At 42.4% G+C, this 16,057-nt stretch overlaps 1 protein-coding gene across 15 annotated transcripts in view; it reads right to left on the bottom strand.

Moving 5' to 3' along the window:
- Positions 1-16,057, bottom strand: part of LOC139262901 (rap guanine nucleotide exchange factor 6-like) — a 448,770-nt gene that overhangs the window by 31,211 nt on the left and 401,502 nt on the right. For 12 of the 15 annotated variants that reach the window (XM_070878168.1, XM_070878169.1, XM_070878171.1 and 9 more), the window contains 3 exons: positions 12,895-12,918; positions 7,826-8,049; positions 3,035-3,211 (listed from right to left, as the gene is read on the bottom strand). In XM_070878168.1, the coding sequence (XP_070734269.1) occupies positions 3,035-3,211; positions 7,826-8,049; positions 12,895-12,918 (425 nt within the window). The remainder of the gene's footprint in view (positions 1-3,034; positions 3,212-7,825; positions 8,050-12,894; positions 12,919-16,057) is intronic. The other 3 variants (XM_070878172.1, XM_070878173.1, XM_070878183.1) reach the window with 1 other exon arrangement.

Genomic DNA, 16,057 nt, shown 5'->3' with positions numbered 1-16,057 from the left:
ACTACCCAAATGGCACTGTAACCCCCTGGTCACTCACCTTAATATTATTCTTTGCTGTGAGTGTCAAACATGCTGTTTTGACTGTAAAGGACTGAGGGAGAAGCAACACAACCAGGCCCTGTCCTTGCCCATCAATCTTCTCTTTTTACCGCAGATCAATGCATAATGATCAAGAGCTGGAACCCTGAATGATTTTCTCCCTCTTTGACACTGAAGAACTAAATGCCATGCCTGTTCCAGCCTGGCTGAAAGCAGCTAACTCATAGACATGATATTAAACATAGGACTTTCCTGCTCCATATATCTCAATACTATATCACCCCAGATAGTTATTTGTTAAAGCACTTGGTTCACGAAACCACCACCCACATTTATTTTCATGTACTCTCTAGTTTTCCCTGAACCCCAGATCTCTGACACCTGCTGATGTTCTCAGCACAAAATTCAGCCACTGCAATCTAGCCTTTCAGTTACAAATAAAGCTGCAAGGGCAGGGAGCATATGGCTGGTTACACTGTGGGTAGAAGATGCCACCACCAAGCACCAGGAATAAATCCTCAATAAAGAGCTTACCCTCATTTTAGCTGAGATTTATAATGGTACTAGGTTAGTCAATGGGCTGAATTTTAGCACACAAAAATGTTTGAGTTGGGTTCAAGTCAGATGTTAACATTTAAAAAATCTGAACCTCGGCCCGCCAACTTCTGGGTTTTGCAGAGGCGGGACAAGGGGCGGGCAGCCAACCCGCTCCCAGGAGGCGGATTGGCAATTTAACTATTTTAATTCCCCCCATCCATCAGACCCCTCCACCCCAACCATGCAAAGGCCCCCAGGGTCAGGGGTCGATTCCCTCGGGTGCAGACACTGCCCCCTCTCCCCCCCCCCCCCCCCGGGGTAGTGGAGAGGACCACCTCCTACTCCCCCACCCACCGGGTCATGGATCAGACCTACCTGCTCTTCTGGCCTGCTCCGGGGTGCTCCCCGTCCGAATGGAAGCAAAGCCTGCCAATCAGGCTGACTTCCGAGCGGGGAATCTGTCGGGGCCAAAAGACGCATGCTGTCCAAAACTCCACTTCCCAGACTACATAACCCGCCCCTGTTAATATGCAGCCAATGAGCTTAGAACCCTTTTTGTGAACCCTTGATTTGAAGGATGCATGAAAGCAAATACTGATGAGTCAGGTGATAGCAGACAATAGCATCAACATGCGGCCCCATAAGATGAAGGGGCGCAGGTTTTTATTTCCAGAGTGCCAGATATTTTTCTGGGAGGGAGAGGGAGGAAGCAGGGGAATCGATTAGGATGATAATTAAAAAATCACCAATGTTCCAGTAAAATACATAATGATGTGGGCTCAGGTGATCAGGTTTGATATCTGGTCTGTACCAAGTTTACTCATTACAACCAGCACAATGTTAGGATGCTAGAATTGACCTCACCAAGGAGGGAAAATATCAGCCAGGGATCCCACTACTGATTGCAATCCAGTGCACCTCGCTGAAATAGACATGTGAACATTCGGTTGAAAACTAGATTGGGATTGGTTGTGGGGCTCACAGAGCCCACCGATGTTCACTGTATAGCCTGATACAAGAATAGCTATCTGCGGAAGAGGGGAAAAGAAAAGATACCAAGAGACTACTTTTAGCTATGAGTTGGTAGCAATGAGAGAGGGCTATGAGGTAGAGGGAGAATATTGTGAAAAAATAAATTTAATACCCTTGTGTAAACTTTACATTGCAACACTTTCAGTTGTGAAGTTACTTCATGTACCTTCAAACAATCTGATCAGGTCAAACTGTTAGGAAATACAAATAAAATTACCAACAACAGCAGGGTAATTTAAAAAGGGTATTCAGATGACAATGTCATTTGAGCCTCTCACTGTCTCTCACCACATTTCCGAAGTCCAACTCAATTTCTACCATATCCTCCAATTCATCACCAGGAGAGATATTATGAACACATGCAATCAGTAACTTCCGATTTAAATTAATGCAAAAGGACATAGACAGGCTAAGTGAGTGGGCAAAAATGTGGCAGATGGAGTATAATGTTGGAAAGTGTGAGGTCATGTACTTTGGCAGAAAAAAAATCAAAGAACAAGTTATTACTTAAATGGAGGAAGATTGCAAAATGCCGCAGTACAGCGGGACCTGGGGGTCCTTGTGCATGAAATGCAAAAGGATAATATGCAGGTATAGCAAGTGATCAGAAAGGCCAATGGTATCTTGGCCTTTATTGTAAAGGGGATGGAGTATAAAAGCAGGGAAGTCTTGCTACAGCTGCATAAGGTATTGGTGAGGCCACACCTGGAATACTGCGTGCAGTTTTGATTTCCATTTTTACGAAAGGATATACTTGTTTTGGAGGCAGTTCAGAGAAGGTTCACTAGGTTGATTCCGGAGATGAGGGGGTTGACTTATGAGGAAAGGTTGAGTAGGTTGGGCCTCTACTCATTGGAATTCAGAAGAATTAGGTGATCTTATCGAAACGTTGATTATGAGGGAACTTGACAAGATGGATGCAGAAAGGATGTTCCCACTGATGGGGGAGACTAGAACTAGAGGGCATGATCTTAGAATTTAAAACAGTGATGAGGAGAAATTTCTTCTCTGAGGGTTGTAAATCTGTGGAATTCGCTGCCTCAGAGAGCTGTGGAAGCTGGGACATTGAATAAATTTAAGACAGAAATCGACAGTTTCTTAAACGATAAGGGAATAAGGGGTTATGGGGAGTGGGCGGGGAAGAGGAGCTGAGTCCATGATCAGATCAGCCATGATTGTACTGAATGGCGGAGCAGGCTCGAGGGGTCATATGGCCTCCTCCTGTTCCTATTTCTTATGTTCTTATGTAAATTTGAAAATGTGCAAATGCCACTTTGTTAGATTATTGCCATTCTACTAATATCATTAATGCCTTTCCCTTTACACTTACAGGGTATACAAAAACATGCATGAGAATGCAACTCAGTTACTACATTTTACAGTAATAAGTAATATTCATTAGCATAGAAACGGGTGAAGCAGTTACCAAATGACGTGGCTGCTGCTTTCTTGCGTGATGAGTACAAAGTTGCCGATGGCACCTGGAGGGCTTGGCTCATGCGTTGCTGTGACTGGTGTTTTCCTTGTTGACCAGATGATCTCATAGTTACTGGGGACATATCTGTGCTTTTATACGATCGCCTGTCCCCAAAATTCTTGCTTACTGTCATGAAAAAAAACACAAATAATAGCAGCCTTGATGAATATAATGTGGAGAAATGTGAAGTTATCCACTTTGGTAGGGAAAATAGAAAAGCAGAGTATGTTTTAAATGGTGAGAGATTGGGAAATGTTGATATTCAGAGGGACCTGTGTGTCCTTGTACACGAATCACTGAAAGTTAACATGCAGGTACAGCAAGCAATTAAGAAAGCAAATGGTATGTTGGCCTTTTTTTTTTAATAAGAGGATTTGAGTACAAGAGAAAAAACATCTTACTGCAATTATATCGGGCCCTGGTGAGATCGCATCTCGAGTACTATGTACAGTTTTGGTCTACTTACTCAAGGAAGGATATATTTTCCATAGAGGAAGTGCAACGAAGGTTCGCCAGACTGACTCCTGGGATGGGGGATTGTTCTATGAGGAGAGATAGAGTAGACTAGGCCTATATTCTCTAGAGTTTAGAAGAATGAGATGCGATCTCATTGAAACATACAAAATTCTTACAGGGCTTGACAGGGTAGATGCAGTGAGGATGTTTCCTCTGGCTGGGGTGTCTAGAATCAGGGGTCACAGTCTCAGAAAAAGGGGTCGGCCATTTAGGACTGAGATGAGGAGAAACGTCTTCACTCAGAGGATGGTGAATCTTTGGAATTCTCTACCCCAGAGGGCTGAGGAGGCTTTGCCTTTGAGTATATTCAAGACTGAACTCGATACATTTTTGGATATTAAGGGAATCAAGGGATATGGGGACAATGCAGGAAAGTGGAGTTGAGGTAGAAGATCAGCCATGATCTTATTGAATGGCGGAGCAGGCTCGAGGGGCTGAATGGCTTACTCCCTCTCCTACTTCTTAAGTTCTTATGAAGGATGCCTAGTATTTTTAGCTGAAGATAATTACATACAGAAGACTGAACTGTGTTAGAGGAGAAGTTGAGATAACACTCTGAGAAAGCGAAGCATCATTTGAACTTCTAAGATGCATTACTGCATTGGAACACGATGTAGAGTGTGTTATTATGTGCAATATATTGAACGAATTATGTCTCTTGTGTAACAGTAGACATTTTATTGCAGACAATAGGCTATCATGATCGAAACATGCCTTCTGTCAATCAGTAACACAGTACTGTGTGATTTCGTAAGAACATAAGAATGTAGGAATAAGAAAGGATTGTTCAACCAACACAGCTTGCTCCACAACTCTGGTCCTTTCTCAAGATCCATTCTGGCCATTATCCATCTTGTCCCTAACTCAAAGTGTTTCCTGCTGATTTGGGAATTGAACCAATTTTCTTATGAATGATTAGCGTGAGTCAGCATTAAGTAGGTGGGTTTCTATTCCAAATCAATGACTTAAGGAAGAAAATAGTTATATCTTGCATCTTGCCTATTTAGCTCTCAGTCATGTCCTCTGGATCTCCTCTCCTGGTTTTACACAAGATACAGATCATCAATTCTCTTCATTACAGTATTGTTTCCTTTAATCTATTTCCCAATGAAAATCCAGCCAACCTGTCTTTTCATAGCTCAATGTCCCAAGGCTGAGATTCTCCACTACTGCTTTTCTTTGAATCCTTTCCACTATCTCCATATTTTATCTCATCACAATGGTGTCAGGATTTATTTTACTGATTTGCGCAAGGGAATAGTACACCTTCGATGGATTATAATCTGAAAACTAGGCAGCAACATAGATTATAAGAGTTTTGGCCTGCAGTGCACTATATCTACACAACCACCTGATGGCAGTATGCTCTTGCTGCCACCTAATAGCAATTTTAACTGCAGTGCCAGAACCAGTATTGATTTCTGTTTTTGTTTTTCTATCACCTTCAAAAGATCAGACCTTTAAAAGTGGTAGTTCATCCCTTGTTACAGCCCAATCCTAATCTGTGATCCTGAATGCAAGACATACAGCATTCAAAAACTCGTGCGATCAATGCTGATTTTAATATCCCTTTTGATATTTTTCCCCTCCCTTCACCTTGTTTTTCCCAACCATACACCTGCTACAGCTGAGAGGCTGGATAGACAACTGACTCCTATTCCTTTGAGTTACAATCTGTTACGAGCCACTGAGTAGTGCATGAAAAAGAATTAGCAAGACTCTCCCACTGATTTCCATTTCCCTTTGGTTGGGTCTAAACGGAGTGGCTTCCATGATCAGTAATGCACCACAATCTGTAACCTCATGTTCAAGCATATCCCTCAGTCTACGATGCACCACGGCAGCTGGGGAATTTAAATTCAATTAATTAAATAAATCTGGAATAATTAATGGTGACCATGAAACTACCGGATTGAGGTTAAAAACTCATCTGGTTCACTAATGTCCTTTAGGGAAAGAGATCTGCTGTCGTTACCTGGTCGAGCTTATATGTGACTCCAGACCCACAGCAATGTGGTTGACTCTTAACTGCCGTTTGAAATGGCCGAGCAAGCCAGTCAATTGTAACAAACTGCTACAAGAAACGGTAAGAAAAATAAAACAGGTCGGACCACCTGGCATCGACCTCGGCACCGGCCTCGACAACAGCACACCCAGCCCAGTTGACCCGACAAAGTTCTCCTCACTTACATCTGGGGACTTGTGCCAAAATTGGGAGAGCTGTTCCACAGACTAGTCAATAGTCATACTTACAGAATCATACCTTTCAGCCAATATCCCACACTCCTCCATCACTATCCCTGGGTATGTCCTGTTCTACCGGCAGGACAGACCCACCAGAGGTGGCAGCATAGTGGTATACAGTCGGGTGGGAGTGGCCCTGGGAGTCCTCAACATTGACTCTGGACCCCATGAAGTCTTGTGGCTTCAGGTCAAGCATGGGCAAGAAAACCTTTTGCTGATTACTACCTACAGCTCACCTGCAGCTGATGAATCAGTACTCCTCCATGTTGAACACAAACAGCACTGAGGGTAGCAAGGACCTAAAATATACTCTGGGTGGGGGACTTCAATGTCCATCACCAATAGTGGCTTGGTAGCACCACTACTGACCGAGCTGGTCAAGTCCTGCAGGACATAGCTGCCAGACTGGGCCTGCAGCAGGTGGTGAGAAAACCAACACGAGGGAACAATCTACTTGACCTTGTCCTCACCAATCTACCTGTCGCAGATGCATTTGTCCATGACAGCATTGGTAGCAGTGACCATCTACCCGGCAATGTGGAAAATTGCCCAGGTATGTCCTGTTCACAAAAAGCAGGACAATCCAATCTGGCCAATTACCACCCCATCAGTCTACTATCAATCATCAGCAAAGTGATGCAAGGTGTCGTCGACAGTGCCATCAAGTGGCACTTACCAATAAACTGCTCACCGATGCTCAGTTTGGGTTCTGCCAGGACACTCGGCTCCAGACTTCATTACAGCCTTGGTCCAAACATGGACAAAGGAGCTGAATTCCAGAGGTGAGGTGAGAGTGACTGCCCTTTACATCAAGACAACACTTGACCGAGTGTGGCATCAAGGAGTCCTAGTAAAAGGGTTATGGGGAGCGGGCAGCGAAGTGGAACTGGGCCCAAGATCAGATCAGCCATGATCTTATTCAATTGCGGAGCAGGCTCGAGGGGCCAAATGGCCTACTCCTGTGCCTATTTCTTATGAAGTCTTATGAATGGGAATCAGGGGGAAAACGCTCCACTGACTGGAGTCATATGTAGCACAAAGGATGAAGGAGGTCAATCATCCCAGCCCAGGACATCGCTGCAGGAGCTCCTCAGGACAGTGTCCTAGGCCCAACCATCTTCAGCTACTTTATCAATGACCTTCCTTCCATCATAAGGGCAGAAGTGGGGATGTTCGCTGATGTTTGCACAGTGTTCAGTTCCATTTGCAACTCCTCAGAAAAAAATGAAGCAGTCCATGCCTGCATGTAGCAAGTTGCTGAAAGTGCGAGCTGATAACAGTGCAGCGAGGGAAACAGGGCAGGCAACTGTGCATCTCCTTAACCAATCAGATTACAGGATTGTGAACAAACAGTGCAAGGACTGAGAAGGAAGTATAAATTAGAGTGGATGAATTCAATGTCAAATCATTGACATAGGAGAAATAAAGAGAGGGAAAGAAAGATTGGATTAAGAGAAAAATAGAGGCAGAAAAGTAAAAATAATGAAAAATGATACATTAAAATCTTTAACAACAATTAAAGCACAAAGGCATGGGACTCCACACTTGTAATAGTTAATTTTCAGTGGCAGAGAGGTTGACTGACAGTAATTAACACTTAATCACGTCGTAAAAACGGTACTTAGACTTGACATGACAAGACTTAACTTTCTGTGGGGAGTTTAGTTTGTATCAGTCATGCAAAAACAGCAACTTCAAACCATTCAATGCATTTCAATGGCAAGGCAGACAACGAGGTGCTGTTTTCATGAAGCAGTGCAACTCGGACAGCAACCTTTGAATTTTGTCGCATTTGCTCCTTGCCTGACGTTGCTGTGCCACTTACACATAAATAATGCCAAGCGTCATTAGCTTCACCGTTATTATGACAGCAACATCTGGCCCATTCAACCTTTGAATAAAATTATGCGCACAAACCAATTCCTAGAGGTTTCTGTATTTAAAATTCACCAGATAAAAAATTCTCTGTAGTTCACTCACATGTGCTATAGGCAGGCTCACACTGCAGTGACATTATTTGGATTTTCTCCTCGTCGGTATCCACATTTAAGTTCGAGAGATACTGTTTCACCTTTCGAGCCATCTGTGCATCCTCGTATAGCTTCTTGGCATTGAGCAGGGAGCTACGGCGTACTCGCTTCTTGTGTCCCCCACCTTGCACTGAATCTAGCACATTGGAATTCGTGCTGCCTTGGCTTAATGACCTGCCCACAGGGAAGAATGAGAAATCAAAATGCAGCCAGGTTTTGGCGTGAATTTATAGAAACAGGACATGCTGTGAATGAGTGGAGGGAGGGTGTAAGTTAATGACAGCTGCTGTCACTTTATCAATATCACATGCTCACATTAATAACCGAGAAAGGTTTAAGGAAAACAACAGGTCTCACTGTGACCAGAACGGTAACAATGAGATAATACAAGTCTCGATACTCCTAAAACTTCAGGTAACATAGAAACATAGAAAGTAGGTACAGGAGTAGGCCATTCGGCCCTTCGAGCCTGCACCGCCATTCAATGAGTTCATGGCTGAACATGCAACTTCAATACCTCATTCATGCTTTCTCGCCATACCCCTTGATCCCCCGAGTAGTAAGGACTACATCCAACTCCTTTTTGAATATATTTAGTGAATTGGCCTCAACAACTTTCTGTGGTAGAGAATTCCACAGGTTCACCACTCTCTGGGTGAAGAAATTTCTCCTCATCTCGGTCCTAAATGGCTTACCCCTTATCCTTAGACTGTGACCCCTGGTTCTGAACTTTCCCAACATTGGGAACATTCTTCCTGTATCTAACCTGTCTAAACCCGTCAGAATTTTTAACGTTTCTATGAGGTCCCCTCTCATTCTTCTGAACTCCAGTGAATACAAGCCCAGTTGATCCAGTCTTTCTTGATGTGTCAGTCCCGCCATCCCGGGAATCAGTCTGGTGAACCTTCGCTGCACTCCCTCAATAGCAAGAATGTCCTTCCTCAAGTTAGGAGACCAAAACTGTACACAATACTCCAGGTGTGGCCTCACCAAGGCCCTGTACAACTGTAGTAACACCTCCCTGCCCCTGTACTCAAATCCCCTCGCTATGAAGGCCAACATGCCATTTGCTTTCTTAACTGCCTGCTGTACCTGCATGCCAACCTTCAATGACTGATGTACCATGACACCCAGGTCTCGTTGCACCTCCCCTTTTCCTAATCTGTCACCATTCAGATAATAGTCTGTCTCTCTGTTTTTACCACCAAAGTGGATAACCTCACATTTATCCACATTGTACTTCATCTGTCATGCATTTTCCCACTCACCTAACCTATCCAAGTCACTCTGCAGCCTCATAGCATCCTCCTCGCAGCTCACACTGCCACCCAACTTAGTGTCATCCGCAAATTTGGAGATACTACATTTAATCGCCTCGTCTAAATCATTAATGTACAATGTAAACAGCTGGGGCCCCAGCACAGAACCTTGCGGTACCCCACTAGTCACTGCCTGCCATTCTGAAAAGTACCCATTTACTCCTACTCTTTGCTTCCTGTCTGACAACCAGTTCTCAATCCACGTCAGCACACTACCCCCAATCCCATGTGCTTTAACTTTGCACATTAATCTCTTGTGTTGGACCTTGTCGAAAGCCTTCTGAAAGTCCAAATACACCACATCAACTGGTTCTCCCTTGTCCACTCTACCGGAAACATCCTCAAAAAATTCCAGAAGATTTGTCAAGCATGACTTCCCTTTCACAAATACATGCTAACTTGGACCTATCATGTCACCTCTTTCCAAATGCGCTGCTATGACATCCTTAATAATTGATTCCATCATTTTACCCACTACCGATGTCAGGCTGTTTTCCCTGTTTTCTCTCTCCCTCCTTTTTTAAAAAGTGGGGTTACATTGGCTACCCTCCACTCCATAGGAACTGATCCAGAGTCTATGGAATGTTGGAAAATGACTGTCAATGCATCCGCTATTTCCAAGGCCACCTCCTTAAGTACTCTGGGATGCAGTCCATCAGGCCCTGGGGATTTATCGGCCTTCAATCCCATCAATTTCCCCAACACAATTTCCCGACTAATAAGGATTTCCCTCAGTTCCTCCTTCTTACTAGACCCTCTGACCCCTTTTATATTCGGAAGGTTGTTTGTGTCCTCCTTAGTGAATACTGAACCAAAGTACTTGTTCAATTGGTCTGCCATTTCTTTGTTCCCCGTTATGACTTCCCCTGATTCTGACTGCAGAGGACCTACGTTTGTCTTTACTAACCTTTTTCTCTTTACATATCTATCGAAACTTTTGCAATCCGTCTTAATGTTCCCTGCAAGCTTCCTCTCGTACACTATTTTCCCTGCCCTAATCAAACCCTTTGTCCTCCTCTGCTGAGTTCTAAATTTCTCCCAGTCCCCGGGTTCACTGCTATTTCTGGCCAATTTGTATGCCACTTCCTTGGCTTTAATACTATCCCTGATTTCCCTTGATAGCCACGGTTGAGCCACCTTCCATTTTTTATTTTTACGCCAGACAGGGATGTACAATTGTTGTAGTTCATCTATGCGGTCTCTAAACGTCTGCCATTGCCCATCCACAGTTTACCCCTTAAGTATCATTCGCCAATCTATCCTAGCCAATTCATGCCTCATACCTTCAAAGTTACCCTTCTTTCAGTTCTGGACCATGGTCTCTGAATTAACTGTTTCATTCTCCATCCTAATGTAGAATTCCACCATATTATGGTCACTCTTTCCCAAGGGGCCTCGCACAACAAGATTGCTAATTAATCCTCTCTCATTACACAACACCCAGTCTAAGATGTTAAACAAGATTTACAAAGCTAAAATACCGTATGCTAAATAACAGGAGGTTGGGTTTCATGTATTTACTAAACTATTGGTGCTGTACCACTTTGCACACGACCTGATGGCCAGTTCAACAACAGTACTGGAATTAATCCTGAAGCAGACTGACTGCCCTCTCAAGTATGTGGGTTCATGCTCCACTACAAATTTGAACACTTTATCTAAGTTGACACTTCAGTGCAGTTTTGAGGGAATGTCATATCGTGGCGGTGCCTTATTTTGGGTGAGAAATTAAACCAAGGCTCTGACTCAAGTGGTGTTAACATTAACCATGGTGTTTTTTTAGGATGAGCAGGAAGTTCTCCTGCTCAACATTCCTCCCTTCAACCAACACCAACAAAAACAGGTTACAAGTCATTCATTCATTCTTCATTTGTTGATTGTGGGACCTTGTTATATATGAATTATCCATCATGGTTATCTGCACATCAACCAAGACTGAATTTCAAAAGTAAACCATTGCTTGTAAAACACTTTAGGACATCCTGGGAACATGATGAAGCAATACAAGTCCTTTATTTCTAGTACTGGGATTAATTCAGAATCAAACTGACTACCCTCTCATAGGGAAAACAGCATATGGTGTGGCCAAGGCTGGGGGTCGCGTGGAAATCAAGTGTTTTCCATCCTCCTTCCCCATTTTAGTTATGGAAAATTGTAAGCTTAAAAAATATATATCTTTTGCTGCATCACAGAAATGATTGACTTACATTGTGTTATCACTAAATTAGCATAAAAAGGTATGTGTGTATTCAGTTCAGCTATTGGAAATAAAGTACTTTAAACATTAAATGGGAAAGAACAAGCATACAAAGGGGGAAAATTGACTCAATGTTCACAAAAAGGAGTTTACTTGGACACCAACCATCATGTTTCTAAAAATTAAATAAAACTGTCAATTTTGACCACAATAAATCAATAAGTTCATTTGCTGAAGATTGGTGCACAGGATAGCCATTTTCTGATCTACAACTGGGCACACAGATGCAACTGATTTTGGAATCTTGAATGCCTTTTTCCAAAAAAAGTATACTGAATTCAATGACACCCTATGAAAAAACACATCATCACACTGCACATGGAGTGGTGGAGTATGGGTTCTCTTCTTCTGATTCTCCTTGAGCTTCTGACCCCATATCCTCTTCTTCACAAAGACCGACTACTTACTACCCTTACTACCCATGTAGCATGCACGTATCAGCCCTTCTTCTGCTGAAACCCTCATTAATGCCGTTGTCACCTTTAAACTTAGTTACTCCAATGGCCTTCCACCCGCCCTCCCCCCCCCGTCCCACCACACCCTCATCCTTGTAAACTTCAGCCGATGCAAAGATTTGCCTTTTGTATTCTATCTTGCACCAAGTTTCTTCACGCATCACCCCTGTCCTCTCCCAACTACATTAGCTCTCAATGCCTCATATTTAAATGTTTCATCTGTGGTTTTAAATTCCTCCATGGCCTTGCTGGATCCCAACTCTAACTTCTTTCAACCATACAATCAATCCAAATTCTCTATTTCCTGTTGTGCAAAATGACCTCCCTCCACTCATTCCACTTCTATCTGTAAACTAAAGACGCTACATAAATGCAAGTTGCAGTTGCTTTTATTGAAATAAGCAGAGACAATTTCAACCTTGTTTGCAGTTAGCATGCTCCCTGTTTGAACATTAGCTGGCTTTTAACAGCAATATCAGTGAAAACAAAGATAGCTAAAGTGGGAAATGGTAATATCACACAGGGTGCAGGTAAAGGTGCTCTTCCAATGCTGGGGGAATGTAGTGAAAGGTTTGCTTTTAGTGATTTGTGCTACAACAAACCTGGAAGTGCCAAATGTTAAGAGTGCCTGAAATGTGTAGGTGTTCCATTATCGATCATTATTATTATTATTCAGAAGCACATAATTCACCAAAAAATGTTCTTCACTTGCAAAATAAATGCATCTAAACCCAGGCACACCCTTAACAATTTTTATATTTACTGCAGTTTGTAAAGAAATGCATGCAATTTTTTGATGTACAAACTTAGTTGAAGTAGGTTGAGAAATACATTCTGCAAACATAACAGCAGTATTTTGCTAAAGGAACAGGTAGGGTGGGTGTTAGGTTAATGTGAGACATGCTGAGCTTTACAGGACAGGCAGTTGTGAGGAGGATGCAGAGCTGTTATGTGCCAAGACCTCAGCACCTGTGCACAGACTACTTACCCCAAACTCCTCCATCTCTTCTTCCTGTAAGTGAGAGCCATGAACATTGAAGCATGTGTTCAGAGAGAAAGGTAGAAAAGACAAACCAATTCAGAAGAGTAGGAGGATGAGGGGAAGAGTGCAGTACAAAGGAACAGAGAGGGGTATAAAAGTAGCACCACTAGTCACAACATTATCACACCAAAAGGGTCTGAAATTAGCAGTAACTGATGAGTCTTTTAAAAAAAAATGAACTCCAACAAATTACTGCAGATGTGATGACACACAAATTGGTGAGGAGTTATAATCCAGTTATAATTCAAGATTGGAAGCTCATTTTTGTGATCGCAATTGGGGAGAAAAAAAATAGTCCCAAGATAAGCGCTGAATGATATGTACATAGGCAGAATGGCACCACAAATATCTTATGATGAACCATCTATTTTCGCAGCCACTTAAGGAATACAGGAAGAAGCAATGCAGGATTAAAGTGAGATCACAGGCTACTCCAGATTTTGCTAAAGCATTTTCCTGCCACCACAGTTGACCTTACTTAGGATTAAATTCTAACCCTCTAGCTTAAAGCTATTTCCTTAAAGTGGAAGTACATTTCGTTCAATTAACCCCAAAATCTAAATGTAATGAGGGGAGAAATCATCTCATTTATGGTGCCTCTCGGTAAACTGTGGCTGCTCCGTTTATAGTTTGGAAATACTGGTTACAAGCTATTACGCATGCATTGCGGGATATCCCACCCCCACCCCCCTTCTTATGACATCATGATTTGGGACAATGGATTATGGATAGAATGACCACTTCAGCCGTCAATAGGGAAGAAATTAGCACCACAAATCTAGGGTTCTGCCGGGTTCTCGCTGAAATTCTGCAGGTAGACCAACAGAACTCAGCAGAAAAAAGGTTGTGCAAGACAAACTCAGGTACGGTCATTGCTGGAGGGTGCAAATCCTGGTGCAACTGTCCAGATTACATCCTAAGGACTAGAAATTGGTCTTTTGGTGATAGCGGTATTTTTCTGGCATTTGTCGCCAAAAATACCGTTATTTTTTTTTTTTAAAAAGGCCTAAAATTGACAAAAAAATGCGCCAGACAATAAAAATCAGCGTTGCATGAGAATTCGCAGTGGAAACCACGGTGCTCGCCAACTTTAGTCCGAGGCTGAATACCACGAAAAAGACAGGCCCTGGGAGGGGGGGGGGAAACACAAAAAAATTTGCAAAAAAAAAAAATCACAAAACATTCACAAGACAAAGCGAATTACTGAAAAAGAATTAATAAAACCTTTAACTTACCTTTTTTGCAGGTTTTCATACTTACCGCTGCTTCTGGGGCTGCAACGCAGACTTTTCTCAACCGTTTTTTCCACCTACAATACAGGTGCACCCAACGGCCAATTTAAAGCGATAGCGCTTTTTTTCATTTTTCACATTGGTGGTCCGCTTTTCAGCGGCATTTCAAAATTTAGGTAACACCTTTTTCCGTCAAAAAAGACAAAATATCGCTGGAAAAACAGGCGCAAGGCTAGCCAATTTCTAGCCCTAAGGATTTTTGGGACAAAATATCTGCTTTCAGGCTGCATCTAGCCAACAGTGATGAAGGATAAACTGAAAGAGACTAATAAGTAAAGGAACATCTACCTTTACATAAAACATTTAAGTAACATGAGCAATATCTTTTTATTGTGTCCAACTGAAAAAAAACCTCACTTGATTTGGTTCTTTTTTGGAGGGGAGGGGAGGGGAAGAGAGAATCAGCTTTCAATTGCGACGAGAAACTAAGATTCAGATTTCTTCTTCAGTTTATCTGGTTATTAGCAGGAGTTGTGTTAAGTAAGATTATCTACTTCAACTGAATCTGACTCCGTAAGGACAGTTGTTGAAGGCCTACGCTAAGTTTGCGCTGCCTCTGACAGTCCACACACTTACTTAGGATTAAATTCTAACCCTCTAGTTTAAAGCTATTTTTTGATGTATGTTTTAGGAAATTTGGACTTGGTGGGAACTAAAAAAAAAGGGTCGACACAAAATTAAGAACATTTAATTCTCACTCTGATGAACTGTCCATACCCGAAATATCAACTTTTCTGTTCTCTCCACGGATGCTGCCTGATCTGCTCAGTGTTTCCAGCATATTGTTTTTTTTGGTCTCAGAGACTCTTGGTTGGCATTCTGAATTATTAATAGAATTAGGATTAAGTTTAATATCCTTTAGGATTGTTCCCAGTTTTATAACTATTTTGAGAGATAGAGGGTAGTTGCTTTTCTTTTCATGGTAAGTGCTGATGACATTATGGTGGGATAGGAATGGATTCGAGTTGCTATTCCCCCCCAAAAATCAACATCACATACAGTTAGTTGACTTCGTGGCTGAAGCATTCCATAACAATTAAATCTCCACTACTGTCAAAGCGATTCTCTTACTATGCCAGACTCAGTAACTCCTCCCAGCCAGCACCCTATATTAATGACGATCTCTAACCTAAGTCACCAATTAAGCAAGGTACTAGAGAGCAAATGACACCTTGAAAGGGTCCATGCCTTCAGGGGAGCAAGGAAGAAAATTGACAAAACAAACAAACAGGGATATAAAATAAATGACAACAGCAATGTCTACCTCATTCTATACCTCAGTTACCCTTGGACACACCAGGAGTCAGTTTACAGCTGGATTTGGAGACAGCACCTCTAGTTGAAGGAACTACGCTGTTTCTATTGGCAGGGGTAATTTTACCAACAGGGAGAAAGAAAAAATAGCCTCATCATTAAAAGAACACGGAGGCTACCACCTGTTCTTCTTTAAAGATCCCATACTTGCTGTACATTTTTTTTTAAATCAGCTCTGTCAACCACTTCCTGCTTAGCAGAGGTCAGGGTCATTGGAGATGGCAAGCAAGCAGGAAATGTGTCATAGGTTCAATAAAAAATGTAGTATTTGGAGTCCACAGATATAAATGTTATGAGCTCTTCATTTGATCTATTTGGACTAGATAAGCCCAGATGCAAAAAGGGAGATTTATTTATTCTGAATTCACATGGCTCCGGTTGGGGTGGAATGTAGAATGAGTTAGTGTAAGGGATGTCGCTGATGTGTGGGGCGGACTGTTTGGGCTGGATGCTCGTTACCTTTCCGCCATTGTTCATTATTCATAGATTTATACGTAACCTTC

Source organism: Pristiophorus japonicus, chromosome 4, assembly GCF_044704955.1.
Source record: "Pristiophorus japonicus isolate sPriJap1 chromosome 4, sPriJap1.hap1, whole genome shotgun sequence".
NCBI classification, from domain to species: Eukaryota; Metazoa; Chordata; class Chondrichthyes; family Pristiophoridae; genus Pristiophorus; species Pristiophorus japonicus.
The sequence above is the reverse complement of the archived record's forward strand: the minus strand, read 5'-3'. Positions and strand labels throughout refer to the sequence as shown.